At 44.6% G+C, this 26,915-nt stretch overlaps 1 protein-coding gene across 9 annotated transcripts in view; it reads left to right on the forward strand.

Annotated features, from left to right (window-relative positions):
• The window catches only part of tns1b (tensin 1b), a 208,828-nt gene that overhangs the window by 107,492 nt on the left and 74,421 nt on the right, over positions 1-26,915 (forward strand). For all 9 annotated transcript variants that reach the window (XM_056289491.1, XM_056289488.1, XM_056289496.1 and 6 more), the window contains 2 exons: positions 12,817-12,858; positions 19,660-19,709. In XM_056289491.1, coding sequence (XP_056145466.1) covers positions 12,817-12,858; positions 19,660-19,709 — 92 coding nt within the window. The remainder of the gene's footprint in view (positions 1-12,816; positions 12,859-19,659; positions 19,710-26,915) is intronic.

Raw genomic sequence — 26,915 nt, forward strand, 5'->3', positions numbered from 1 at the left:
CAACCAAGTATCCTGTAACAATATATGATCCCAATTCCCTGGCTGTGTGTATACAAGCCAGCTAGCCCGAAAAACTGTACATCTTAACTAGTGAACTGATAGCCAGGCACCCCCCCCACCCTTCTCTAAATACTCTACTTGACAGCGTCTAGCCTTATTATGTGCGTGCACGTTATATAAGGCGTAAGGGTGCTCTGCAGGCTCTTGTGATGATCGATGCATGTTTCTGTCTGGCATTCACTTCAGCCATACTTTTGGGTAAGATGGAGTCCGCTTCTTAAGTTCTCCTAGGTTTCAAGTGCCACTTCCTGAATATAACCTCGCAAGATCTGACTGGCCCATGAACACCGGCCCCATGGTTAAAAGACATAACAAGGGTTCACATTAGAAGGTCAGGTACATTATCTACATTAATGTTTACGTTACATCACATTATCCAGCGCTGCAGCGAGATTAAATTAAATTCATCCATCACCAAGATTACAGTACAAGGAGTGAATTATAACGAGTCCCAACTATCATCAATAAAGAGCTAAAAACGGAGTGTAAAAGTTAAGTATTTTCTGTCCCTCATCTTTGAGATGCCTATTCTTTTTCCCAAGTGAGGTGAAGACTCATTAAGAAAGTAAAATGGTGACGTAACGTAGGTTAAGTGGCATTGTAGTTAACACAATCCTGTGAGACCATCCAGATCAGATATCTGGGGTGCAGATCCGTTGCCATATTAGGACTATTGAGTATGTGGGAGAGAGCTTGTCGTGTTGAGCGTTTGTGTGCGAGTTTTGCAAGTTCTGCAGCATGTGAGCGGGAAAAACGTGGAGTTAAACATTACATATGGGACTTTTGTCGGTACGTATTTATTTTCATATATGTGCGGGATAATAGTTGGAAGTCATAGCTATTACAATTGGAAGGAGTACATTCGTTGCAGTGCAGACTGAGCATATGAGCATCAAACTTCACACCCCACCTAAAAAAAAAAAATTGGCTTACCCCTTGTTCAGGTTCCCACCTCTCTCACATGTTAGAATAGGCTGCTGGTTACATAACAGGGGAACGGAAGGGTCCATTTCACTTAAAGAAGGGGTGGGCAGGGTGAGAAAGTGAGAGAAGTTAAAGGTGGTTTAGGGCCACTGGAAGCTCAGGGTTTTTTTTCCCACAGCAAGTCCCTTCCATTCTCCTCCCCTTCAGGCCCCCACGGACCCCAAGCATTTTAGAAGCCCCCACCCCAGGGGGATACACACATACCACATACACACACACACACACTCTTCATGGAAGTCTGTTTACATTTCTCGGGCATAGCTCTGTGAAACTGTACACGAATGCCACGGAGCATGAGACTGGAACAGCTGTATACTCTGTGTGTGTGTGTGTGTGTGTGTGTGTGTGTGTGTGTGTGTGTGTGTGTGTGTGTGTGTGTGTGTGTGTGTGTGTGTGTGTGTGTGTGTGTGATGTTTTTTCTTGAACGAGCTTTGTTTAAGAAAAAGGACATAATTGCATTCACTCAAACACACAAGAAAATCCTTGAACAAGTAAATAATGTGGAATCAAACTTTCAGTTGTGTGTATGTGTATGTGTGTGTGGGAGAGAGAGAGAGAGAGAGAGAGAGAGAGAGAGAGAGGGAGAGAGAGAGAGAGAGAGAGAGAGAGAGAGAGAGAGAGAGAGAGAGAGAGAGAGAGAGAGAGAGAGATCGATCCCCACCACTTTGTTGTTTGAGCAATAAGCGCAGTTTGCGCACTATTGCCCTTGGTAGTCTACAGCCAACACCGGTCCAAGTGTCCTGCAGTTATCAGCATTTTCAACACCACTCGGACCTTCACTGGCACCTTTTATGTAATGCAGGATTTGGCCCTGTCTGTAGCAGCTTGGTGACCAGTAAAACAGCATTGCCTTTTTAGGAAGCCGCTAGAATGGAAATACATTTGATGAGACTCTTGCCAAACAGCTGTATTTTTGCTTCTAAAGCAAATAAACAGCCTGTTGTTTTTTTATTTTTTTTGTTACCCGTCATCTTGGGAGTAACGCACATCAGGGAAGTAATCCTTCCTGTGACCAAAGCACCATTTACTTTTTGAAGCACTTAAAAACACACCGTCACGTAGCTGATACTGTTTTCAGCAGCGGGGAAATATGAATATTGTTTAAATGTCTTAATGACTGACGATCAGGTAACTGCGGCTGTTAAACTGGAGTGCAGTTTGTGTGTTTACCCACTAAAAGGCGCTATTTTACAAATGTTTTTTTTTTTTTGGATCTGTTACTCTGCTTTGCCTGTGTTGGTCACACCGGACTTGGGTCAAACAGTATTTGGAAAAAAAAAAAAACAAAGTCTTAGCTGCTTGTTGAGGCTTATGGCATAATAAGATGAGAAGCAAAATGATTTGACAATCACCAAAAGATATTTCAAAATCAGTTTAGCGTTTCATTGGGTCTATCAACCCACCTGAAACTGAATTGTCCTGATAAGTAACAGCCAGAGATGCTGCCCAACACTGTTTTTTTCATCGTCCAAAGCATTTGTCCCAATGAAATCACATTTGACCTAAGATACATGAGGCAGTATCAGCACCTAACATCACTGAAGTTTGTTCCTACAGACTCTACTTGCACAAATCCAGTGTGACAGAGAACTCTAGTGAACATTCAGAATTCATACAACCATAGTTACATCTGTAAATCTTACTCTGTTTCATTATGCCTGACCACCAGAGGCAGTGCTTAACATCCATCCATCCATTATCTGAACTGCTTATCCTGCTCTCAGGGTCGCAGAGATGCTGGAGCCTATCCCAGCAGTTGTTGGGCGGCAGGTGGGGAGACACCCTGGACAGGTCGCCAGGCCATCATAGGGCTGACACACACACACACACACACACACACACACACACACACACACACACACACACACACATACACACATTCCACACACACACACACACATTCATACCTAGGGACAATTTAGTATGGCCAATTCACCTGACTTACATGTCTTTGGACTGTGGGAGGAAACCGGAGCCCCCAAAGGAAACCCATGCAGACACGGGGAGAACATGCAAACTCCACACAGAGGACAACCCGGGATGACCCACCAAGGTCGGACTACCCCGGGGCTCGAACCCAGGACCTTCTTGCTGTGACGGGACCACGCTAACCACTGCGCCACCATGCCGCCCAGTGCGTAACACTGGTTGACTGGTTGATTTACATGGGGCCATCAAACACCCACTTCTCTGAAAACAGAACAAAGGCACTGCTTAAAGGGGCAGAAAATGTAATGTACATGCATGCATGGTTCGGTAGCTTGTGATATTGAGAGCCTTTAAGAAAACTTGCTGGCATGTTTGATCATTAATGAGAAAGTTTAATTGTTTTTGTATTGCTGTTCAAATGCCACTAGGAGGCGCAATGCAGTTTGTTTGGTGATTGATGCATGCTGTCACATAGACTTAATGCTGAGAAGGGGTAGAACGCGCAAGCTGAAAACAACATTCATAGAAAAGATGGCAGAAAGTGACTCGGAAGGCAGTGAATTAGGCTAACAGCGTCCTTTAGCATAAGTTGATGCAATTTTCTGTGCTTAGCCTCGGTGACATCAGAGCAAGCGAGCTAGGGGATTTCTCTGTGGGGTTAAAAAAGTCTAAGTGGCAGTGGCTATTTTTATTTTTTTCTTTAAAGCGCTGCTTTGACGACATGGGAAGTATTAGCATTTTACCTGAGGAACTCGGAAAAGGTGTGTGGTGGAGCGCAGGTAGCAGCAGCACTAATATTGCTTTGGAGTACACTTCTCAGCACATGCCAGGAAGTGGAGCCACGCCTGGTAAAATGGCCCTTAACACTAAGGAGCAGACCCTTGGACCTGCATGCTTAAAAAGTAACTAGACCTTTTTAGTGAGTTTGCTGACATGTTAGCATAGCAGGATAAACACAGCTGCAGATAATATCATAAATTATGGACATGTTTGATTTACCAGCACTAACAATTGTCAACACTACTGTCAGTGCTGATCTCTGGCACGCCTACGTTAAAAAAAAAAAACACAAAAAAAACACTATTGATCTTATCAGCTGCAGCTGTGGTTATCCTGCTATGCTAACATCATATCACAACTAGCCTAGCATGAATTTAACCTTTAGATTTTTTTTCCTTTACTTGTTTTTTCTTTCTTAAATTGTGTACAGGGCTTAATTTGTGCCAGACCCTGCCTGCCAGAACAGGATCTGGAATTTCCCAGATTGGGACTGGCACCTATTTGACTGAACTGATTAAATAAATTTTGTGAATTTAATGTAATCTGTTCTGTTCTGTCATTCTTTAATTCTCATTTAAGTTACTCATAAGTTGCTTGTTTGCCTATTTTGGATACATTTTAAATCTGATTTAAAAAAGAAAGAAGAGAGGGAGACATTAGGTTTTTTCCATGTCACGTGAGCTAATGTTACTGCAATTTGAATTAGGATACCCTCAGCAACAAGGAGGAAACTGGTAAAATGTCAAAAAGACAATCAAATTTGTTGAGTTTCTTCAAACCAGTCCTAAGCAGGCCAAAGTTGTCAACAGGGTGGCGATAATAGCGCTGTCGATAGCACTGAAACATAGCGGAGGCGATCGATAGACACAGACAGATAGACAGAACACATCGCTTAGTATGGGTTCTTAGTTTGCTTGCGTTTCGTGGTTGTAAATAGAATTTTCAGCCCACCATACTCAACAGCACTGTGTCTGCTGTGGGAACCTTCAGGTTTCTGGTATCCACAATCTCCCAGGATGTAAAGTGGTCATCCAACACAGACCAAATCTTCAAAAAGGCCCAGCATAGCATGCACTTTCTGCACCAGCTCAGGAAGATCAGCCTGTCTCAGGAGCTGCTGATTCAGTTCTACTCTGCAATAATCCAGTCTGTTCTCTGCACATCCAGCACTGTCTGGTTTGGATCGGCCACCAAACAGGACAGGAACAGACTATGATGGACAGTCGGGACTGAGAAAATCATTGGTGCCAACCTGCCCTCCATTCAAGATTTATATACATCTCCAGAGTCAGTAAACAGACAGGCAACATCACTGCAGACCCATCACACGCTGGTCACAACCTATTCCAACTCCTCCCCTCTGGTAGGCAATACAGAGCAAGTCAAGTCAAGTCAATTTTATTTGTATAGCTCAATATCACAAATTACAATTTTTCCTCAGGGGGCTTTACAGCACCACAACATCCTGTCTTTAGACCCTTGCATCAGATAAAGAACATCTCCCTAAAAATATCCTTGAACAGGGCGAAAAAGTAGGAAGAAACCTCTACTATGTACATCCGTACATAGTAGTTAAATATTCATGTTTGCCTTTATGTCTTTGTTTTAGCTGTATGTCTATTCCGTGTAAGTACATGGAGAGCAATGGAGGAACTGAAGTCAAATTCCTTGTATTTGTAAGCCTACATGTACCTGGCTAAATAAAACTAATTCTGAAAATGGTTCTGAAATTCCATTTTCCCTCCATTGTAGCGATCCACAGACAGAAGGGAAATGACAGGGAAGTGAAGGGAGAGGCAACGAGAGAGAGTGCGAGAGAGAGCGAGAGCTGCAAATCCTAAACAACTGTTTCTATGCCCCCCCCCCCCACTAATTTTGAGCGATTACTGTGAATGCTCTGATTAATACATTTAAATAAATAATGCTTTGTGATGAGAGTTTTGCTTGGTTTTGGCAGCTAGCGCGTTGTCCAATGTGCTTCAGGCACTGTGAATGTTTTGACGTGTTTCGTGACTTTTTCTCTCCCCCTGACCTGCCGTAACAGCACCCTGTCTGTGTTCTGAGACCTCCTGATGTACAGGTTCAGCACCGCTTGTGTACCGCGTTTTGAGCGACTGTGATAGAAACGGTTTCCCTTGGGATTAATAAAGTTTTCTGAATCTGAAGTTCATTAAAAATGATCTAGTTTTAGTTGCTCTGCCAGCAATCACCTCTGCAATCCATTTTCTGCTTGAACAAAGGTCAAGCCTATGGCCTTTGGATTAAACTAACAGGCACTCAGACTGGTGAAAGCCAGCTGTTGGCGCTTTATAGAACTTAATGGCTTCTCACTGGGTTTAGTTTTTGATGTCCTTGATGTCTTATCCCCCTCACATTGTAGGTATGTGGGTTTGTAAACTGCAAGTTCAAGAACCTGATGGATATAGGCGATAGACAACCATTTTTGGGAGGAACGATAGTTTAGGTCAGAACCAATTATGAGTATTCCATCTTTTGGGGGGCTGTTTTTGCTTCTTTTGGTTTTGTCCCCCCTTATAAAAAACTGGCTTCATGAGGCTTTAGTACGTAGATGGAGCATCCTCATCCCACTCGAGGGCTGAGAAGAAGGGATTTCAGTTGGAGTTTAGGAAGCTTTGCTTGATTGAAGATTACGAAGCAGACTCTTAATCTAAGCAAACTCAAAATCTAAAGTATCTACTTTGGCTGTCAAAACACGGGACTCTTGCATGTTGGCATAAAGGTGCGGTCACGTCTGTACAAAGCACGTGGAAATTAAATTGAATCTGACAAACATTGATCTGACAGTCAAGAGGATAGAAACATGTTGGTGGGATTGGCTAGTCCTAGCCCTAAAAAGATGAAAATTTAGCCTCAATGAATGTCCGGGTGGCGTAGTGGTCTATTCTGTTGCCTACCAACACTGGGATCGCCGGTTCAAATCCCCGTCTTACCTCCTGCTTGGTCGGGCATCCCTATGGACACAACTGGCCGTGTCTGTAAGTGGGAAGCTGGATGTGGGTATGTGTCCTGGTCGCTGCACTCTGGTCGGTCAGGGCACCTGTTCGGGGGGGAACTGAGGGGAATAGCATGATCCTCCCATGCGCTACGTCCCCCTGGTGAAACTCCCCTCTGTCAGGTGAAAAGAAGCGGCTGGTGATGCCACACGTATAGAGGAGGCATATGATAGTCTGCAGCCCTCCCCGGATCGGCAGAGGGGGTGGAGCAGTGACCTTGACGTCTCAGAGGAGTGGGGTAATTGGCCAAGTATTATTGGGGAGAAAAGGGGAAAAAAAAAAAGTAGCCTCAATTTTGAAGTAACAAGGCTATTAAGTGGATGGCCCCCAGCTACTTGATAGAGTATAGACTTGAGCTATATTTGTGATAACTTTTGACATGATAGTATGGAAAGATTTCATGATTTCAGGAGCTGTAGAGGGGGCTCTCATTGCCTTCTTTTCATCCGGGGTCATAGGTGACTAAGTTGGTATGACCATTTAAAATGTATGTGTGGGACAAACTATATCTCGTATTAAGCCCGTCTGGCAGTCAATAAGAATAAAACAGCACATCTGGTACTCCCTACAGATTAAAGCAAACACTAAGATTTATTTTTGAATGTTATTTGATCCAAGTCTTCTTGAAACTCGGAATAATAACGGTCATCTCAGAAAAGCCAGACAACCCATTATTTCCTATCCTGAGACATCACTATGTAGTTTTTTTTTCTCTTCCTAGAAAAAGGCATGATTTAAGAAGTTTTCATTGGGGCATAAATCTGTCACCAGAGGCAAGCCGTGAAGGAGGACTGTTAAAGTATGCTCCCTTTTTTTTTTGTTGCCCTGTTTCATACTATGAAAATTGGGCCCCCTGAAAGATGATTGAAGTTACTGCATAGCGCTCCTCTGCAGGTTTAGCAGCGCTTTTCATCTCTTCATATTATCTCCCCTAGACTGGCATGGAATGCTAAATCTCTTTCTAGCCAAAGCAAAATGAAAGTCTGCATCATTCTGGGAGCTCTAGTGAAACATAATCACACCGAGGCATGTCTAAAGACAACTAAGATCTCTGTGTGGGATATTGTCCAAAATGGAATATATAAACAGAGGAATATGGCATCTGTGTAGGCAGATTTAGGGGGACTCATGCCAGTGCAAATGGTATGTGTTTTTCAAGCCTCCAAAGTAAGCAAACGCTTGAGTATGTGAGAGGCCATCAAGGGAGAGTGTGGGGGGGGGCACGCACAATGGGATGGAAGAGAGGAAACGATGAGTGACACTCGGCATACACCTTTGCTATGACTTGCCAATATTATAAACACATGCATACACATGCAGAAGACACTACATTACTGGCACTGCCATTTAAGGTTGGTTATACTCACTCTACTTAAGGGTAGAGTTAGATGCACACATGCATCTGATCTCACACACACACGCACACACACACACTCATACAGTCATTCACACATCAAGAATGTCTCAAATACGGAATTAATTTAGCATCTCTCTCTCTCTCTCTCTCTCTCTCTCTCTCTCTCTCTCTCTCTCAGACACACTAAACAGTTTTTTTGCATTGCTGTCTACATTGAGTCGACAGCGTCTGGCTGAACGGAAACGGCAAACTCTAAAGATGCTTCACTGTATATTTAGCTCTGGGTCATTCCCCCGGAGACTCTGCTTTGGCTACGTTCATACCCGCCGCTCAACAGGGAAACTCCCAGCACGTTAGCTACCTCGCCTTCCAGAAACGAGTGGTCTATAATTTGGTGATTTGGTCAAAGGAGCCACTGTGCTCATGTGAGAGAGGAAGTGCATGGGGTGGCAGCAGCAGAGATAACAGTCTTGAGATGGGGTGAGACAGAGCTTGAGCATCTGTGTACTTTTTGAACAAAGACATGTGCCTGGCCCACAAGTATTATGATCCATTCCTCTGGGGGAAAAAGATCTTGTATGAGTAAAGAACCTCGAGTTATAAGTAATGAATGCCAACGTCTGATATTTATTCACCTCCTCATCAACAATAAGGCTCAACGCTTTGTCCACCATGGTGGTACGGTAGACAGTCGTGGGCAGCTATTCGCATTTTAACTTGTAAAATTTATGCAACACAATGAAATTTAATCAAAGCTGAATGTGAAAACTGTTAAGCAGAGGGGGTTGTGATTTGTTTTGGGGGATCCCCCCCCCCATTTTTCTCCCCAATTGCACCCGGCCAATTACCCCACTCTTCCGAGCCATCCCGGTTGCTGCTCCACCCCCTCTGCCGATCCAGGGAGGGCTGCAGACTACCACGTGCCTCCTCTGATACATGTGGAGTTGCCAGCCACTTCTTTTTACCTGACAGTGAGGGGGAGGATCAAGCTATTCCTCCCAGTTCCCCCTCCCCCCTAAACAGGTGCCCGACTGACCAGAGGAGGTGCTAGTGTAGCGACCAGGACACATGCCCACATCCGGTGTCCCACCCACAGACACGGCCAATTGTGTCTGTAGGGACGCCTGACCAAACTGGAGGCAACATGGGGATTTGAAACGGCGATCCCTGTGTTGGTAGGCAACGGAATAGACCACTCCGCTACCCGGATGCCAGGGGGGGTCATATGATAAGTATGCCTTGGTCCAGCATTAGATATGTAACTGGTGTTTTGTCAACATTTGGTTTTAAAAACATGGGGTTAAGGGTCAGGCCTTTTGAGTTTCTCATGAAGCAGTGATCTCGAATGGAAGGAAGGAAGCTCACTGTAAAGATGCTATGAATAAATAATGATAAAAAAACTTCTAAAATAAAATCAACAAATGTATTTGTAAATATAATTCATAGTTGTTATAAGATTTAAAAAGTCAGAAGTGGGATAAAAACTGTGAATATGCCCTGATGTTTTGGTCACACATGACTTGTGTACTCTTTGTGTGCTCTCAGAATGGTTTGTAAATTTGGTTTTCCCCAGGCTTGACTGTGAGTCATTTGTCTTATTCCACAGATGTGACTATGATCATTTCTGACTATAGTTTCAGACACTCCAAAAAAACAACATGCACGCCACACACAAACATGAGATTTCTGGCTGATTAAACTTGGTAACGATACAGAACTGAAATGTAGACGTTGCTCCTGTGTGTAGGTAAAGTAGGCTTTATTGGCTTGAAAATGGAACATGGCTGCAGGGTTTGGCCCCGGAGCAAATCCACATTCTGCTTATAGAGCTTCCAGCACCTCAGTCTGCTCTCTCCTTTTTCTCCATCCCTAGAAGCAACACTGCCTCTCACCACTTTCCCACATGGCCAATTCACAACTACACATTTAACAAAACTACTTGAGCACAGACACAAATACACTTGCTTGTACACACCCATACACAAATGTGCACATATGGAGACTCACACACACACACACACACACACACACACACACACATACACACAGTGTCACATTTGAAGAGAAGGTATACTCACTCTGCCATCGTTGCGTCAGTTATGAAGTTATTAGATAATATACCATTGATTTACCAAAATTCTGTCTCAGTTTTCTGTGACATCAAATCTGTGTTGTACATTTCTCCTGGTAATTCTTTCCTGCTATTTGCTTGAAGTTGATGTTTTAGCCTTCTGTTAAAGTTGATATTCATGAAGAGAAAGGCTCTCTCCCTCTCTTCCTCTTTTACCGTCCTCTTTTATTCTCTTCTGCATCTTTCTGTTCCTCTCTCACACACACATGCAAACTAATCATCACACTGTCCCACCCTCACGCTGTCTTCTGTTTTCCCCTCTGTCCCTCTCTTTCCTCGCGTTCTCTCCCTCTCTCCCCCCTCGGTTAGTGGTTTAGTCTGGGCGTTTGGAGGCTATATTCTGGGCCCGGTGCAGCCAGACTATAATTTTCCCTCTGGATTTACTGTTTGGATTCCACTGACGAGTTTTGCAGAACCAGAGCTTCCTGGGTGTCACAGCCCAGCTCCTTGTGTGGGACTCTTACAATACTGACCACTATGGAGAGGACTAGTTCACCAACAGACTTTCAGTAGATAATCCCCTATATGGTCTTCAGACAGCGTAAGACCTGAGTACCCTAGTTGCTCAGTGATCTTAAGAATCATTTTTCACATTTTACCATGGAAAGCCATACAGATGTGTTAGCCAGTAATCCAACGGTATATTTGATGATACTTTCTGGTAATATATTTGGACCCGCTAGACTCCCTATGTAATACCACCCCTAACCGTGGACCCCTACTCGTGGAGCCAGTAGGCTTAGGTACTCAAATCATCATAGGCTGGAATCCAGTTCGTAACCTTTGTTGTATGTAAACCGCTCTCAGATTGCAATTATGATGAGATCGATTTTATCAATTCCAGATAGAATCTCAGACATCGTACCATCCATTTGTGTGCGCATATATGTGTATATATTTTGTGCACTATGTGCATGCTAGCGTGTCTGTGTTTGTCTGTGCATGTGTTCTTGTTCTTGCATCTTTCTTGCCCCAACACCAACCTCCTCTATATCTGTGACAGAAAAATAGTATTTTTTTCATTCAATTTAGTTGCATTTAATTAATTATGGGAATTAAAAGTTCAACTTCAGCTGAGAATCGTGTCTACCTAAATGGCAGATTTTTCACTCAACAATCCTCATCTCAGCTTCAGAAAGAACTATTTTGTTTGTTGTTGTCATTGCAGTTGGACTGTACATAGTGTACTTATTTGGGATCAAACAACTTAGTTGTCCATGTATTAGCATAGACTAACAACATGGGGATGGAGGCTATATGGGCACAAAGACACATCCTCTCTTGTTGTCCTCCAGTCTGTCTCTTTCTGCTCTCTCTCTCTCTCCTTTTTTCACCTATCCTCATTACCTCAGGCTTCCCCGTCTCCTCTCTAAGTGTCTCAGGCTACCTACTCTCTCTGTGCCTCCATCTTCATCCCTCCCCCCCTCGTTCTGTCTGTCTCTCAGCCCTCTCCTTCAGCTCCTCCCTCCTTCCCTCTTTCTCACTGTCCATAGCTGTATATGGCGTTGAAGAAGTGAGGGCCACGGATGGACTCTCTGGTCCTGGCTAATGGAAGCGAAACTTGTCTCCTTGTGTAAATATTTACACAGAGGGATTATAAATGGTCCCACATATTCTCGGTGCAGCCCCACTTCACTCCAGGCCACATTAGGGCAAAGAATAGCGCTATCTTTACGTGACATAAACTTAGCAGCACAACACAGAACAATGGTTTTCACATCGTGACAGAAATTGGGCTTGGCAGAAAAAAGAAAAAAACGTAGAAAAAGACTGAAATAATTTATGCAACGTGTAAAAGCAGACTTGGTTTAAATAACAATTAATTCAGGAGTTCCTGCTAAAACAAGGGGCACAGACATAAAATGCAATGGGGTCTGCTTTGCTGAGAAACCAAAGAAAAAAATCAAAAATAAAAAAAAAAGTATGTTGAGTTGGAAATCGGTCATCTTGGTGTTGGGAATCTAATTCTAATTCAAGATGAAACTTGACCGACAGTGGTCATTAAGTGACACATTTTGTGGCTTAACAAAAAGTTGCTGACGGTAACTGTTAGCCAGTCAAGTTTTTTAGCTTGCCCCTTGATGGTAAAAACTAAATTAGTGGTGGCAAGTATAAAAATGCATCCTGATGAAATTAAAGTCCATTTTCCCACGCTATCGGCACTGTAGTGCAATTGATCAATATGGTTCATTTCGCCATCTACCAAGGAAAACCATCAACTGTGTAGTTTTTGTTGACCGTAGCTAACATCAACACCATGCTACTTTGCTCTCCGATGCCTGATCGTTGACCTGATGTTTTTTTTTGTTTTTGTTTTTTTAACCTTTAGTGTTATTAAGAAGTAATGAAAACATTGACTGTACAACCTACTTAATCCACATTTGCAAAAATAAAATTTTGTTTGGAAAATATTATTAGTGAGACAGCATTTTAATATGTGTAGGGGAAACAATATGTGGGCTGTGTGATTTAGTCCATTCAGTTGAACTCTTGCACTACTGGAGATGTTTTTATTGATCATTTTGTGTCTCTTTCTCCCCTTTTCTCCTTTTTCTGGACAGGCGCCGAGCAGCGACCTCCCTCTCAAACATGTAGACACAACGGTGAGTTCAACCCCAACGGGGAATAATTATGTGTTTGTACGTGAATGCATTGGCCATCATGTGTGTGTGCGCGCACATGTGTGTGTGTGTGTGTGTTTTGTGTGTTGTTTTCACTTCTTATTACAGAAACACACAAATATTCCCTAATTCAAGAGTGAGCATTAATTGCAATTATAGGCTACCTGCAATATCTGCAATGTACCTTACCTGCAATGCCTGTTTCTGCAGGCATGTTGGACATCTGATGCATGCTGCTCTGTTCTGTGACTTGTGAATGAAAGCACTGGGTTGTCAGTATAATATAATTATTGATCCCCAATGGAGAAATCTTCTTTTTATTTACCCTTGGGAAGATCACGACACAGGATCAGGTACAGACAAGGTACTAAAACTACAAGGAATTCATGTCATATTCTTGTTAGGGTCTTAAACCTATGGGCCCTCTGGGCAGTCTCTTCTTGCTTCACCACTCTGCTACCATATTGTCTTTATGTATTGCAGTGATATTAATCAATATTTAAAGTGACAGTTTGTCAATCATTTCATTCCCTGCAGTTCATTGCAATCCTGTGTTTAGGAGGAGTTTAAGAAAAGTCCCTCTCTGATATTACCTATATGGCAACATATCGTCTTATGCAGTGCTGCTGTAATAAGTGGCATGTATTGGAGGTCAGACATTTAGAGATGGATGCTACATGGGTGTGTTTATCATTGATTATAGTGACTGACTTGCATGTACACATGAACACAAAATTGGTCAGTTTATTTTAGCATTTAGCAAACTCCAGTCAGTTGAAGTTTTTATATGCTTTACATCGTACAGTAGCCGCTTGCTGCATTTGCCTTGGTAATAATGGATGTTTGTGTAATCCATTGTCAAACCCACTGCCACTCAATCATTGAGCTAAGGTTGTGGGAGGACTCACTCGGCTGTCTATGACACAACTTCCTGTGATTTATATTTAGTCTGGGAAAGGAAGGATGACATTACAGATTAGAGTTACCACCCAAAGCCAAATTTGTTCCAAATTTCTTTGCAAGTACAAAAATCACACTAAAATCGCTATTGTTGGTCCACATGTGTCCACGAACAATGTGTGCATGTGCATTTGTGTGTATGTGTGTGTGTGTCCTTCAGCTACAGTACGCTGATGACTGCGCTCTTGTAGCTCACACATCAGAAGACCTGCAAACCATCCTTGCTGCAGTTATGAATGCCTACAGCAAGCTGGGTCTATCAGTCAACGCCACCAAAACAGAGGTGTCATGCCAATGGAGGGCAAGCCCCCCCCCCACCCACTATGCCTGCCACTCTCAGTTGCTACATCTTTCAAATACCTGGGCAGCATCCTTTCTGAAGGCTGCAACACTGATCATGAAACTCATGATAGAATCAAACAAGTCTCTGTAGTCTTTGGCGAACTCTGACAAGGTCTCCCAAAACAAACACCTCCACCTGCACACCAAAATTGCCATTTACAAAGCCGTCTGCATCACAACTCTTCCGATACAGCTGTGAAGCCTGGGTTACATACAGCCACCACCTAAGGTTGCTGGAGCGGTTCCACATGAGGTGTCTGCGGCGAATCATGGGGATCATGTGGCGTGACCATGTGCTGAGATTCTTGCGAGAACAAACTACAGGAGCATAGAAGCCACGGTCACTGAACACCAACTGCGCTGGCTTGGGCATATCATCAGCATGCATCAAGAACGCCTGCCACATCAAGTCCTGTATGGACAGCTTCATCTGGGCTGCCGGTCAGCAGGTGGTTGAGGGAGCGATGCAAAGACCAGCTAAAAACATCGCTGAATAAGTGTTGTATCGACCGACCCCTTGAGACTGGAGCAAGCTGCCATCAACCGTTCAAACTGGCGAGAGATCTGCCACAGAGGTATAGAACAGCTGGAAATTGAGAGGACTGTGAAAAAACAACAACAGAAAAGACTAAGGAGACACACAGCCAGGCCTGCTCCCATTAACTCAGACTTCATATGCCCAATGTGCAATAAAATGTGTGGCTCAAGAGTTGGACTCTATGGTCATCGAAGAACACACTGTTAATGAGGAGGGATGTCATCATCGCACTCGATGGACTATCAGCAAGCAAGTGTGTGTGTGTGTGTGTGTGTGTGTGTGTGTGTGTGTGTGTTTGAAACTACTAACCAAGCATGAGCTTCAAATCAGACACAGTTGGTTGAATAGCTTACGATCCCTTCAGCCCATGAGTTTTCCATCTCAGGGCATAATTTGGCCTGCACCTCAATTCAGGGGCCTAGCCAGAACCACACCATCATTAGAAGTGTGTTTGAGTGAAGATGTATATGTGTATATTTGTCTGTCTGGTGGTGTGTGTGTGTGTGTGTGTGTGTGTGTAAGTGAGGGAGTGTGTGTTTGTGTGTAATATTTTTTCTGTTTGTGTAAGTGTGTGTGTGTTTGAGTGTGCAATGTCTTTTTTGTGAGCACGTGTGTGTGTGTGTGAGGGTGTATATCTGTGTTCACATATGCGTGTGTGTGTGTGTGTGTGTGTGTGTGTGTGTGTGTGTGTGTGTGTGTGTGTGTGTGTGTGTGTGTGTGTGCAGCTGCTAGTTCTGTTCATGGGCATTAGCTGTGTGGTTATTCTGACGTCTTTGGACCGAGCATCATCGCCTTCAAGCATCAAAAAGATTTGTCTTGTGACTACATAAGCAACACTCGGTTCGTGGAAGCAGTTTGCGTAGCTCCGTTAATTTCTTGGCTCGTTCAACACCTCTTTTTGTTTCCTGCTTTGATTAAGTAGGAGTTGAAGTGTAGATGTGAATTATGGAGAATATGATGTTTATCAGATCAGAGGATAGTTTGGTGTTTTACGCTTTTTAGGTGGTGATTGTTTTGTGGTGGAGTGCTTTTTTATGTTCCTCCTTAACAAGGAACACAAGCTTGACAAGGTGTGAGAGTTCAACAAGCACCAAATGTCAAAGCTTAATCTCTTAATCTTTCATAGAGATAAACATGTACTCAACCAGGCAAGGGTTAAAAGGATGGCTGTTAAGAGATACAGTCAGCTGATTGTGTGTGTGTGTATATGTGTGTGTTTGTGCAGATCAAACTACATGTGCAAGTTAGAGAACACACAGGGGAGGGAGGAAACACACAGGGGCAAATGATCCGAGAGAGAGAGAGAGCGAGAGAGAGGGAGGGAGGGAAAAGTGAGATATTGGGGGCGAGATAACAAGATAGGAGAGCAAGCGGGAGGGAGGTGGAATGATAGACAGATTTAGAGGGAGGAAAAAAGGAGGGAAGTGACAAAACAAAGTGGATAGAACGACGAGGAGCGAGCTGCGCTGTGGTGGAGTCTTTACTGAGCTGGAGCAAGAGCATGTGGTGGCCCACCGGAGGCAGCTGCCCAAAATAGAGCCTTCTTTTTTTCTCTCCCTCTCTCTCTCTTCCTCTCTCTACCCCTCTTTCTCACTTCCTCTCTCTCTCTCTCTCTCTCTCTCTCTCTCTCTCTCTCTCTCTCTCTCTCTCTCTCTCTCTCTCTCTCTCTCTCTCTCTCTCTCTCTCTCTCCTTCCCTCTGCTGTTGGAGAAAAGGGAGAAGTTTTTGAGAGGAAACCTCACTACGAGTGAGAGAGAGAGAAGAGTGAGAGAAGGAGAGAGAGAGACAGAGAGGAAGAGAGAGAGAGAGGGCTCTCTCCAGAGATGAACCGGGAAGGGTCTTTTAGAAGACGGCTCTCCTCTCTGAGGGGGGCATGGCGATGGAGTACGGGCTACCTTTTCAGGAAGGTAGGGCATGAGAGGCGGGAAAATGGATTGATGGATGAATGGATGGTCAGATGGATTTAACAAAGGCTGGAGGATGGAGAGATCTAACAGTGGAGTGGAGGGTGCGAGGCGTCACCGGGAAAGTAACCGACATGGGTCCTGTAACTGCTTATTTGATGTCCGTTCTTCAATTGTCGGATTGTTTTTTTTTTCTTCTCGGTGTTGAGAAACCTTTCTCCTCTCTCTCCCTGGTCAGACTTTTTACCAGCCCCCATGTTTCTTGTTCTCTCCCTCCCTCTCTTTTTGGCAATCCCTCCCCCCTCCCCCACTCTTCTCTCTTGCTCTTCTCTCTGATGGTTAATTTGTAAGGCCTGCTCGTAAAGTCAGCCACCCCAGATGGTTTTCATCAGAAAATGGGCCTAGAGGACCCCCCAGTCCTGTTCCCACCCCCACCCCCCTCACCCACTACCTCGCCTATATCCAAAAAAAGAGGGAGGGGGCTTTGAGGGTGCATGTTGTGTGGTTTATCGGTACATATGGGGCGACCTAAGCGGACGTTGTTGGGACTTTGGTACATCGCTGAAAAGTACGATCTTAACACGTGAAACAGAGATATCCGTGACTGCCATTGTCAGTGAATGACATCTTGCTTCCAGTGCTGGTAACATCCTTCACAAATGTTATGAGTGCAGGAAATAATGAGGCGGGAAGTGCTTGTAATTCATTGCTAACAAAGAGTGCTGTGTACTGTACAGCACAGTAACACGTAGAGCAAAATTGGAGTCCTTAAACATAATGACAAAAGATGGCTCTTAACCGCTTTGCAGCGACACAAAACAGTCTCGGCTGAATGGAAGGCCCCCCCCCCCCCTTATTGGAGCGCCATGGTAGTGCCTCTATTTACCCAGATGGTTGCATTTTCACTTGAGGACTATTGTGGCCTATAAAATGCTCTGTACACCACTTCGGACTAATTAGAAGCAAAAACGATGATCCGGCTGCCATCCTCACAGCACGGTACAAAACCCCATCCCCTCTAAAATCTGCACCAGCTCTCAAACAGCTGTAATTAGGACGCCATGTTTCTTTGTTTGCTTGTGGGTTAGCTTGGTGGCCTGATGTTTTGTTTTGGATTGTTACTACCAGGCTTGAGTGTCACAAAGGCGTGGTTACATCACAACCGAGAAGTCCAAGGAACCTTCTGATTAGGTCAGAAACAGACCATTTAAGAGCAACCGGGGACGTTTTGAGAGCTTAAATGTGCAATGAATGAAACGGCACCACTCATGACGCGCTTTGTTAAGACTTTTCACTCTCCGTCTCTCTTTGTTCTCTCACTCAGGCGCTCTCCTTCTCTTTTACTTTCTCATTCATCTCTGTCCTCCTCTGGTGACTCGTTCCACTTAGTAGCTTGTCGCGACATGCTGAAATGTTTAGGCCAAGACATGGGAAAAGCAGGGGGGATTTTCTTTGTCTAGCTGCACTCAACAAGGCCACGGGCTCATGCTAAAGTAGAAAGTTGTGAGAGTAGAGAGAGCAATTAGAAAGGTCTATGGGGGACTGAGGATAAGAGAGAGGCAAAAACTGTATGGTGTGTGAGTGGGTGTGTGTGTGTGCATGTGTGCGTGCGTGCGTGCGTCTGTGCCTGTGTGTGCATGTGTGTAGGTGCCCATGTGAATGTATGTCCACACACAAGCATAATTTATTGTAGATGAAAATGCTGGACTTTGCCCTTAAATTTTTTCCGATGTGAGCATGACATAAAGAAGACCAGATATCTGACATCCAGAGAGAGGCGCAGGCAGGACTCCATTTAGGGTGGTGCTCTTGACACTGATGGTTATCCAGTCAGTCTGATCTAATGGATAATGATGGATAACAGCTTTCCTCCGGTGTTCATGTGACCTGCACACTGAGGGGGGAGTAAACGTCCCTGTGACCTCTGACCCCTCCTGGAGTCAAGCAGGGGGGGAGGCTAGGTGGGCCAGGCATGCTGGAGCCAAACAGTCAATCAGCTTAACCAACAAATCTTCCGCAAAGGTCCTTGTTGTAAGGGTGCTATGTGAAGCCAGCCTCAGGTGGTATATCATAGTACCATCTCAGAACCTACCAAGCATTTTAATATTATATACCACGAGTGTGCAACTTATTACTATAGGATCATTACACTCTTTCCACGAAATTGGTGAAATCAGATGAATTGTAGTGACTGCTTTTATTCATTTTGTAGTCCTTTTGCCTGATAAATTCACTGCAGCCATGGAAGTGAACTGATAGTTAATGGAAGGTGACAGGTTTAAAGGAAGACTCTTAAGCTTTGAGACAGTTGATAACACAAATGTTAAAGGATGGGATATATATGTTTGCATTATCGATTTTCCCCTAATATTTTACACACCGACTGTGTAAAGATTTGTGTGCAGATACAGGTATGTTAAATGTTAAACGCAGTTGATTTTTGCATTGTATCGCAGTAAACCAGACTAGTTTCCCATGGCTCACTTGAGTCGGCATATTAAGAAATGTTGATGTGAGGAATTCACCCTGAAACCTTTTCATCACTAGGCAGCGTGCACCAATCTGCCAACTGCCACTCATAAACTGGTCATAATGGTGTAGATGTGTTCAAGCATGATTTGCGTAACCGTGTGTGTGTGTGTGTGTGTGTGTGTGAGAGAGAGAGAGAGAGAGAGAGAGAGAGAGAGAGAGAGAGAGAGAGAGAGAGAGAGAGAGAGAGAGAGAGAGAGAGAGAGAGAGAGAGAGAGAGAGAGAGAGAGAGAGAGAGAGAGAAATCAAGAGATTACAAGACTGTGATGGACCATTTAAATTTTTACATTTGTGAACCAGAGAACCTTTGAAGGTAGTAAAAAAAAGTTCAAGAGGGTCAAGTGGTTCTTCAAAGAGTTCTCTAGAGCACCAATTTCCTCACAAAGAACCTCTGGAAAACGTTTTCATGTGTCTTTTGAGTGCAAGTTGAATTTTGAAGGCGGCGCTTTTGTGATAAAACACAAGTAGAGATATAGCTCAATCATAAAGGTTTGATGTTTTGCTGTTGCAGGGCTCAACAAAATCCACCAAGAGCATGGAGTCCCGGCGCAGACCTTCAAGGTAGGATACTGACATGATTCTGCTCCAACTCTTTTACTTTCTCCCTCCCCTTTCCACTCATCGCTTTTTTCCTTTCTCCCTCTTTTACACCTCTATGCTACTCCATCTATTTCTCTCTATCCTCTCTCCCCTCCTTTGCTCTCCCCTCTCCTCTCACGCACTATGATTCTTCTCTCCTGCTCTCTCTCGCGAGAACATTTTAAATAAATTAGCGTAGTTCACTGCAGTTGACCATAGAAATCCCCCCCCCGAGAATACGGCATAAACGAAAAAGGCATTCCATTTCACATTAACCATGAGATGGGGGAGCCATTAATGTTTACCGATAACTGCACATCGTTCATAACTCATTTGGTTTATTTGGAACATATTTATCAATCTATTCTAAGAACAACACTCCTTTGTGTCTTTGCCAAAAAGATGATGTGGAGGGATAAACAAACACCTCTGACCATCCCTTGAGGGTGCTGATGTACCTTTTAAAAAGTTTTACAGAGTCAGAGATATGAAGGATTTGAAAAGGAACATTAAAGTGGCAATATGATATTTTTAAATTTTGCCCTGGGATGAGTAAAGCACCATGCCCCGCACTTGAACCAGGCTCCAAGCTGTTTTGTTGGACAAGAGGGCATGCTGTGTCATAACCCCTTCCTCCAGGGAATCACACATGTTGTCAGTTGTGCAGCTAATTTGTGCTTTACAAGACACCACAAAAGTACAGGGATTTGTTTCAACCACTGTGTGAGTGAAGAATAATAATTGTGGTTTTATTTATATAGTGCCTTTCGAAAGCGTAGGGTCACCTTACAAAAGCATCAACATAACATAATGAGCAACCATCAAATAAGATAAAAAAAACAGACACAAATCAAAAGAGACAGGTATTTAAACAAGATTTGAAAGCTGTATAATTGAGCAAATATCACGGATGCTTTGTGGAGGAGTGAATTCCACAAGTTTAGAAGCCATGACAGTGAATGACCTGCTACCATAGAAGTTTGTCTGACTCTAAGAATGGAGAGTAAACCAGCACTGGAGGAACTTGGTGTACGCAAAGGAGTGTATGGATGAAAAGGGTCAGACAAATCTTGCAGGGCAAGACCGTGGAGAGTTTTGTAGCTTAGTAGAAGGATGCTGTAATGAATACAAGATGACAGTGGTAACCAATGGAGAGGAAAAAAGGATGGGAGTGATGTGGGCTGAGTGTTTGGTGTGTGTGTGTGAGGACTTTAGCAGCTGAGGTTTGAACATGTTGTAATCTGGAGATGGTTTTGGCAGGGAGACCAGTAAAAAAGGCATTGCAGTAATCAAGATGGGAACTAATAAAGGCACGAACTAGGGTTTTGGCATCAGTTATATTGAGTATGGGACGGCGTCGTGCAATATTGTCATGGTGAAAAAATGCAGTCTTGACAATGGAGCTAAAATGAGATTCAGTGGTAAAAAATGGTCAAAAAATGACACCAAGATTAACCAACAGATTGTGAGGGATAGACTGTAATGTCATCATTATCAAAACTGAGTTTGTGTTGAGTAGTAACAATAGATCTGGGGCCAATAAGCAAGACCGATTTTTTTTACCCCCCCCACCACCACCCTTTTCTCCGCAATTGCACTTGGCCAGTTACCCCACTCTTCCAAGCCGTCTTGGTCACTGCTCCACCCCCTCTGCCAAGCCGGGGAGGTTTGCAGACTACCCCATGCCTCTTCTGATACATGTGGAGTCTCCAGCCGCTTCTTTTCACCTGACAGTGAGGAGTTTTGCCAGGGGGACGTAGCGCATGGGAGGATCATGCTATTCCTCCTAGTTTCCCCTCCCCCCTGAACAGCCACCCAGACTGACCAGAGGAGGTGCTAGTGCAGCGACCAGGACACATACCCACATCCGGCTTCCCCCCACAGACACGGCCAATTGTGTCTGTAGGGACGCCCCACCAAACTGGAGGCAACATGGGGATTCGAACCGAGATCCCCGTGTTGGTAGGCAACGGAATAGACTGCTACGCTACCCGGACGCCCCGCAAGACTGAAGTTTTATCACTGTTGAGCTTGAGAAAGTCAGAGTTCATTCATTGTTTAATGTCAGGACTATTTATTAATGACCGAGGTGGCAGGGCATCAGTGAGACTGGTACTGATGTAGATCTGTGTGTCGTCAGCATAGCAATGGAAACTGAGGGCATGATTCAAGATTCAAAATTTAGTTTGTGATTTTCACTATGTATCTGCACACATAAATAAAAACGAAATACCATTTCTCCCAGCCTACAGCAGTGCAACATCCATTCATTATCCGAACCACTTATCCTGCTCTCAGGGTCACGGGGATCCTGGAGCCTATCCCAGCAGTCATTGGGTGGCAGTCAGGGAGACACCCTTGACAGGCCGCCAGGCCATCACACAGAGCCAACATACACACACACACACACACACACACACACACACACACACACACACACACACACACACACACACACACCCACACACACACATATTCATACCTAGGGGCAATTTAGTATGGCAGATTCACCTGACCTACATGTCTATGGACTGTGGGACAAAACCAGAGCCCCCAGAGGAAACCCACGCAGGCACAGAGAGAACATGCAAACTCCACACAGAGGATGGCCCGGGATGACCCCCAAGGTTGGACTACCCCGGGGCTCAAACCCAGGACCTTCTTGCTGTGAGGCAACCGTGCTAACCACTGCGCCACCGTGCCGCAGCAGTGCAACAGAAAAGATAAAAATACGTGTCCAAAAATTCCCTAAAAAAATACCACTAAAAACATAAAAACAGAGAGAACAAAACAATTAACAACACAGTCCATTCAAGTGCAGCACAGTTCATTAAAGTGTCATGTCAGTTTAAATGTTGACAGCTGGTGTCTGTCAACAAGTGACCAGCAGTGATGGGGGGGGGGGTTAGAGGGCAGGTGGATGGGCATGACCATGGGGGGGCAGTTTGTTAATAATCCTGACTGCTTGTGGGTAGAAGCTATTCAGCATTCTGCTGGATTTAGTACAGATGCTCCTGTAACTCTTCCCAGATGGCAGGAGGGAAAATAGGTTGTGAGAAGTGTGGTGGGGCTCTGCGAACACAGCATTCATGGTAAATCTCCAACAGGAAGGGGATGGGCACAAAGGATCTTGCTAGCTGTCTTCACTATCCTGTTCAGCTGGTGTTGTTTGGTCACTTTGCAGTTACTGAACCAGGAAGTGAGACCATAGATTAGAATGCTTTCAGTGTTGCCCCTGTAGAAGGTGGTGAGGGCTAGAATGGGGAGGCTTGCCCTTTTAAGTCTCCAGAGGGGATGGAGCCACTGTTGGTCCTTTTTAATGATGGCCAAGGTGTTATGGTTGAGGTCAGGTCGTCCGTCAGGTGCACTCCCAGGAACTTGATGTTACTGACCCTCTCCACAGTGGGGTCACCGATGGTCAGCAGTGTATGATGGTGCCTGCTGGCCCTCCTGAAGTCAATCACCATCTCTTTTGTTTTGCTTATATTCATGGAGAGGTTGTGGAATTCACACCATGCTGTTAGCTGCTCCACCTCCATCCTGTTTGCACATTCATCATTATTGCTGATGAGACCCACTACTGATGTATCATCTGCAAACTTGATGATGTGGTTGTTGTCAAATTTGGCAGTACAGTCATGGGTCAGCAGGGTGAACAAGAGGGGGCTCAGGACGCAGCCCTGGGGTGAACCTGTGGTCACGAAGATGGAATTTGATGTGTGGCTGCCCACCCTGACTGTCTGCTGCCTTCATGTCAGGAAGTCCAGGGCCCAGTTACAGGTACCAGTGTCCACGTCCAGCAACCTCAGCTTCTCCACCAGTTGTGGTATGATGATGTTAAATGCCGAGATGAAATCGATGAAGAGGATCGTGGTGTAGGTGTTCTTCCCTTCCAGGTGTGACAAAGTGAGGTGGAGTGTGGTAGAGACTGTTTTCTGTGGATCGGTTGGCTCTATATGCAAACTGTAGGGGATCTAGGTTTGCAGTGAGCAAGGCCTTGATGTGCTGCATGACAAGCCGCTCAAAGTACTTCATAACTATGGGAGTGAGGGCCACAGGGCGGAAGTCATTTATACTGACTAGGTTTGACTTTTTGGGCAGGGGAATGATGGTGGCACTTTTGAGGTAGTTGGGCGCTACTGCTTGACTGAGCAAGGTGTTAAAAGATGTCGGCAAAAACATCTTTAAGCTATTCTGCACAGTCCTTAATAACACTCCCAGGTATGTTGTCCGGCCCCGCAGCTTTGCATGGGTTTACACTGGCAAAGGCCTTCTTTACACCAGCTATAGACAGCTGGAGTACCTGGTCGCTTGGTGGTGATGGAATTTTCTGTGCCCACCTGTTGTTGGTTACCTCAAAAAGTGCAAAAAAGTATTTTAGTTTGTCTGGTATGGAGGGATCTTTATGGTATGCCTGCGGGGGTGGGGGCTTGTCAGTTATTGCTTGAAAACTTTGCCACAAGCGCCGTGTGTCCTTATTATCAGAGAAGTGGCTGTTGAGCTTTTGTCCATACGGCCTCTTCGCCTCCTTGATACTACCCTGGGACAGATTTCTCTTGGCCACTCTGTATGCTGCAGTCTCCAGATCTGAATACAGCATTTCGGGTTCTCAGCAGTGACTGGGCCTCCCCATTCAACCAGGGTTTCTGGTTGGCCCGCTTCTTGATAGTGTTGACCACTGTCACATCATCTATGCATTTGTTAGCCTATTACAGACTCGGTGTATTCCTGCAAGTCAATGACATTGTTGTTTGTTGCTGCCACTTTAACAATGTCCCATTGTGTGTTTTCAAAGCAGTCCTGCAGTAATGTAATTGCCTCCTGTGGCCACATTAGGAATTATTTTAGTACTGGCTTTCCTCGTTTCACCCAAGGTCTGTATGCCAGAGTCAGCCTAACAGTTAGGTGATCAGAGTTTCCAATGCTGTCTGTTGTTCTTTGATGGTGTAGAGTTCATTCATAGCCTCCTTCACATTAGCACTCGGTGGCGCATAGACTGCCACAATGACAATCGCCGTCAGCTCCCGCGGCAAGTACAAGGGTCGGCACTTCACCGTCATGAACTCTATGTGTGGTGAACAGAGTGTAGAGACTACCTCGACATATTAGCACCATGATCTGTTGATGTAAACGGCCAGGCCGCCTCCCCGGAGCTTTCCAGATCTCGAAGCTACCCTGTCCTCTCTGTGGAGTGTAAACCCATCCGCTGAATCGAGGTGTCCGTCATGTTTTCATTTAGCCACGTCTCTGTAAACACGGAGACACAGCAGTTCCTCACGCTGCGCTGGGAAGCTCTCAAAAGTCTGATATAGTCCATTTTGCTGTCCAGAGAATGAACATTAGCCAGCATGATTGTTGGAACTGCCGGTTTGTATGGGTTAGCAGTTAGCCTAGCTTGCACACCTCTGCGCTTGCCCCGCTTACGCATCCTGTCACACCGGTATCGGTGTTTTCTCTCGGGCGTAACTCCGGGCAAGGCCGTGATCTTTGGGTCCACTGGACGTAGCAGACCAAGCTAATTCAGTTGATTTAACGTTAGCTCCCCCAGCCAGTGTTTCTCATTGCTAATTTCCACAAGAAATTGACGATCATAGACATACTTCCCTCGCGCTCCACACAATGACACAAACTTCAACATAGACATGGACAAAGACACTACATAGTCCCCCCCCTGGCTCCAATTTCCCCCCTTTTTCTCCCCTTGTATCTGGCCAAATACCCCGCTCTTTTTGAGCTGTCCCAGTCGCTGCGCCATCCCCTCTCAGCCAATCCGGGGGGCGCCTCGACCGACCAGAGGAGGAGCTAGTGCAGCGACCAGGACACATACCCCACTGCACAGTCTGTGCTAGGTGAGGCCGCCGCAAACGTCAGTCGCGCTGCCATATTGCATGACGGCAAATTACTACATGTTAAGGTTTTGTGTTAAAACAAATACCAAACCTCTGATTCACCGCCAGCCATGCACATTGCATCATTTTTTTGCAATTCTCTTTACAGCAAAATCAGCGAAATCAAGTGTCACGAGGTTCTACCAAAGAACATGACAGAATGCTTAAATTTAGTTCACTTACACTGTTCTACCATGCTAAAAAAAAGAAATTAATTTAAGCTAGATTTAAGGTCAAACATTATTGTTTGTTTGGAGGAGTAAATCATTCCCCCAAACTTGACTTGATAATTCTGTAATGAAACTGTAATAAGAGCAATATGGCTCTGTTCATTATAGGAGATAAAATACACAAACGTTATCTTAATTTCTTTCCTTTTTTCCCCCCTTAACATGTCAAGTGTACTTGTCCTGCCAAGTCTGCATGTTTCCAGTTAAATTGTGGTTGACGTACCATCGCCTACCTACAAGTACAAACTAACAAAAACTATGTTGTGTTTACTTTCCACAAGAAAACACCCATGCACAAATATGCATCACAAGAGTGCACATGCACTTTTAAGATGAGATTGAATTCATCTGCCCTCCCAACAAATTCTTTTAACAGAGATAACTGAATAAGTATAAAACCGAAACTAAAGCTAGAACCTTTTTTACTTTTTGCATCATATTTGACTTTTCACTTACTTACAAATAATTTTTTCACGACAATGACCTTTACTCCCCAAGTTCAAAATTGCAGATATTCATGAGGAAGGAGTTACCATATGCTTGAAATGTTGCTGTCTGACAAAGGGAATAGGGTGAAATGGTGAAAGTTATGTGGGTTGGGGGGGGGTGGTACATGTAGAAGAGAGACTAAGGAGTCTTTGTTCGCTTTTTCACGTATGAAATCCATGGTATCAAACACCCGAGCGCAGAGGCTGTTCTCTCTAGCCATTTCTTTATTAACATATCCATAAAGACAAAAATTTTATGGCTGAATGTTTGGCGTTCCCGAACGGGAAGGGTGCACAGCTGGTGCTCGTCCAAATGTGTAAATGCGATCACTGCAGCGGCGAAATTGAGCGTGCCGAGATAACACTGCATTCATTGAAGGCGATAGGCAGTAAAAACAATCTCTTCATCTCTTAGACTGATGAGAAGCAGGTTGGCGTTGTGCTGTTCAGTCGGTCAGCACATGCTGGTGGATCTGGAAAGTGACCAAACCACAGGTCTATATTGGCCCTGACTGCACCCGGGGGGAAGAGACATGCATATGCAGAGGGAGACTTACATAGACGGGGGGAACAGAAACAGAG

Source organism: Lampris incognitus, chromosome 11 (genome assembly GCF_029633865.1).
Source record: "Lampris incognitus isolate fLamInc1 chromosome 11, fLamInc1.hap2, whole genome shotgun sequence".
In the NCBI taxonomy this organism is placed as follows: domain Eukaryota; kingdom Metazoa; phylum Chordata; class Actinopteri; order Lampriformes; family Lampridae; genus Lampris; species Lampris incognitus.